Source organism: Solanum tuberosum, unplaced genomic scaffold (genome assembly GCF_000226075.1).
Source record: "Solanum tuberosum cultivar DM 1-3 516 R44 unplaced genomic scaffold, SolTub_3.0 scf00345, whole genome shotgun sequence".
NCBI classification, from domain to species: Eukaryota; Viridiplantae; Streptophyta; class Magnoliopsida; order Solanales; family Solanaceae; genus Solanum; species Solanum tuberosum.
Genome location: NW_006239264.1, coordinates 399,070 through 401,881, shown reverse-complemented (window position 1 = coordinate 401,881; position 2,812 = coordinate 399,070). Strand labels below are relative to the sequence as shown.

The window sequence follows — 2,812 nt, the reverse complement described above, 5'->3', positions numbered from 1 at the left end:
TTTGGGTGGAGGGGGGGGGGGGGGGTCCAAATGATAGAATCAAGGAAAGGAGTTAAGATGCTTATATACAACTAGAAGACAGAGTTTAGTTCTTTTTAATGGAGAAGATTAAGAATCTCATGGATAAACCTGCATCCTCCAAAAAGTAAAAAAGAACGAAAATAGGAATATGACGGAAAACAAGGAAAGATGTATAAGGAAAACAAGAAAAAATGGAATCATAACAGAATCTTGCATAACTGAGAGCTGTACTAGAATTAGAAGTTTGATAAACTGATGGTGGTTAAGTCATTAATATTAAGGTGATGCTTTATCGAAAGCAAAGTGGTATTACTGATCTTTGTTTTGATGTTTCTGATATAAGTTTCCACTGACATTGCCCCATCTTTCCATTGAACCCTATGATAGGCATGGAACTGTTACATCAGAATTCATGACATGGAAGTTTTTCAGAAGTAACAAGGAATAATTTCCCAAACCTGACATTCAGCATTAGATATGACTGTGTGACATTTGAAGTTGTTTTGTAGTGCAGCAGTTCATCAATGTGGATCCTTCTTTCTTGCAGAAACCTGAAGAAGAGAAAAATATTGGCCCACATGATCGTTTGGTTCATGTATACCACTTTAATAAGGAGGCAGCACAAAACCAAATGGTAAGATTCTTCTGCACTCGTGCCCCCCACTATCTGATAGGTTTTCCCTTCACCCTAGGGGAGGGAGGAGGAAAGAAAGAAGAAGAGATGGAGGGAGAGTTTAAGTTAGGAGAGAGAAAAATTAGGAGACAACTTTTCTGCAGTCACTTGAAATTCAGAAATGTGTCTTATGTATCACTATATTCTTGTCTCTAACAGAAAATTAAAAATTTTGGGGAACCTTTTCTCTTGATTATCCGCGAGAAGGAGACATTAGCTGAACTTAAGCCGCGTATACAGAAGAAATTGCAGGTCCCAGATGAAGATTTTGCTAAGGTAATGTGCAACTTGACGTTTTCATTCCCATGAATGAGGGTTTCAATGGGTAGTTACAAGAATTCCTTTCTCATTTAGATCCTATATTAGGTAGTTACTTCTTTTGTTTACAATTTTCCAGTGGAAATTTGCAATCGTCACATTTGATTGGCCTGAGTACCTTGAGGACTTGGACATCTTGTTGAATCGTTTCCAGGTATTAAAATGACTCCTCAAATCTGAAAAAGAAAAATGCAAAAAGGAGTGGTGCTAAATTCATGATCTAGTCTCATGTCCTCATCACACATAATCTTTGTGTGATTAAATGTTAGATTGTTTTACATCTTCTTGTTCCTCTGCAGCAAAGGGGGAATGTCTCTCGTGCTCGGGAGCAGTATCTTGGATTGGAGCATTCTGACGGTGCTTTTAAAAGGACGCATGCAACACATCAGGTAATTTGTGTATCCGGTTCTGACATGTGGGCATTACAATTCAGTGCTTGATCTCTAAGATTGATACCAAGAAGAGTCTCGGACTAATGACATAGGTTGACTTGATTAGGCTACTGTATCTACTAAAATTTCTTTTCTACTCGTAGCGGTTTATTTACTATTTGGCAGGAAAGGAACGTATACTTTGCTTTGAGGGATGTCTGAGCCCAATTCCGATAATCCCCAGTTCCACTGAACTTGAAATTCTTAATATGCGAGGGATCTTACTGCTTGTAGTGGCTACTTAATTGAGTGGAACATTTATTTATTTTTGTGAAAGCTGATATTGCGCTGACTTTCGTTTAAGATGAGCAAAATGATATTAAGTTTAGTCGATTTACAACAGAGCACCCAGCTTAAAAAATGTTCACCTGGAGTGTAACCAAGTTATTTTATTGTGTCCCTGGGACGAGTTAAAATGATCAAGATTGCCAGTGTGGACTTCGTGTATATGTAAAGAAGTTCTTCTCGAGGTTTGCCATTTAGTTTGATTGAAAAGAATATTACAGGTCCACTGACTAATGATTCTTTTTTTTTTTTGGCTACTGAGAGGGTTTCCCACTTAAGCTAGTTTCAACTGCAAGTAGTGTAGTGTTCATTGTCAACGAGAATTTTAACTTATAAATAATTTCCTTTGATGTTGCAGAATCGCCACTGGCGTGAGAAGCCTTTGAGAATATGCGACTAGTAACACAGCAGAAATGAAGATTAAATTCCACTAATAATCATTGCACTTGTCGCCAAGGCCCAAGCATATAAAGTCAGTAGCAGCAGCGCCACTTGTTTGCTAAATCATGTTGAGTCTGTACAGGTCTGATTCTTGTTCCGGGAGCATCTGTTTCTGATATGGATGTGAAGTGTGGTTCAGATGCAGCATCCCCATATCCTACTGATTAATCTCGTCTGTGAACTATTACTAACTCCTCTGTTCACTGCTAGTGTAAATGTGCAAAATATTGAACAAGCGAATGTATACATCATATATAGTGTTTTACTTCGTTTATGGCCTTCTTTAATCTCCTTGGTTTGCATCTGGGACAAGAGTGAGTACAAGCTAAGGCTATCTGCAAACTTTGTTCTTTTTTTTGGGTAGAGATTTGGAGACATTGTAACGAGTAAGAAAGTTTCGAAAATTCTGTTGGGAGAGTCTGAATGTTGGTTATTTCATTCAATATGAGACTGCAACTGCAATAGTAATGACATTGATGGGGTCAATGCATTTTAATTTGGGAAAATTACATGAGTTGGCATAGTTAAAGAGGGTATAGTTTAATTTAATTACTTAGAGTGGTTACAATTTTGATTTTTTTGCCATTAATTATGAGATCCACGTTTCATTGTATACCCAACCAAGAAAATTTTTATCTGCCTT

At 37.4% G+C, this 2,812-nt stretch overlaps 1 protein-coding gene across 2 annotated transcripts in view; it reads left to right on the top strand.

Moving 5' to 3' along the window:
• The window catches only part of LOC102596058 (ubiquitin carboxyl-terminal hydrolase 13-like), a 19,498-nt gene extending 17,029 nt beyond the window's left edge, over positions 1-2,469 (top strand). For both annotated transcript variants that reach the window (XM_015315137.1, XM_015315136.1), the window contains exons 28-32: positions 569-655; positions 854-970; positions 1,092-1,166; positions 1,312-1,401; positions 2,087-2,469. In XM_015315137.1, the coding sequence (XP_015170623.1) occupies positions 569-655; positions 854-970; positions 1,092-1,166; positions 1,312-1,401; positions 2,087-2,128 (411 nt within the window). In that variant the 3' untranslated portion in view covers positions 2,129-2,469. The remainder of the gene's footprint in view (positions 1-568; positions 656-853; positions 971-1,091; positions 1,167-1,311; positions 1,402-2,086) is intronic.
• The last annotated feature ends 343 nt before the right edge of the window (positions 2,470-2,812 follow it).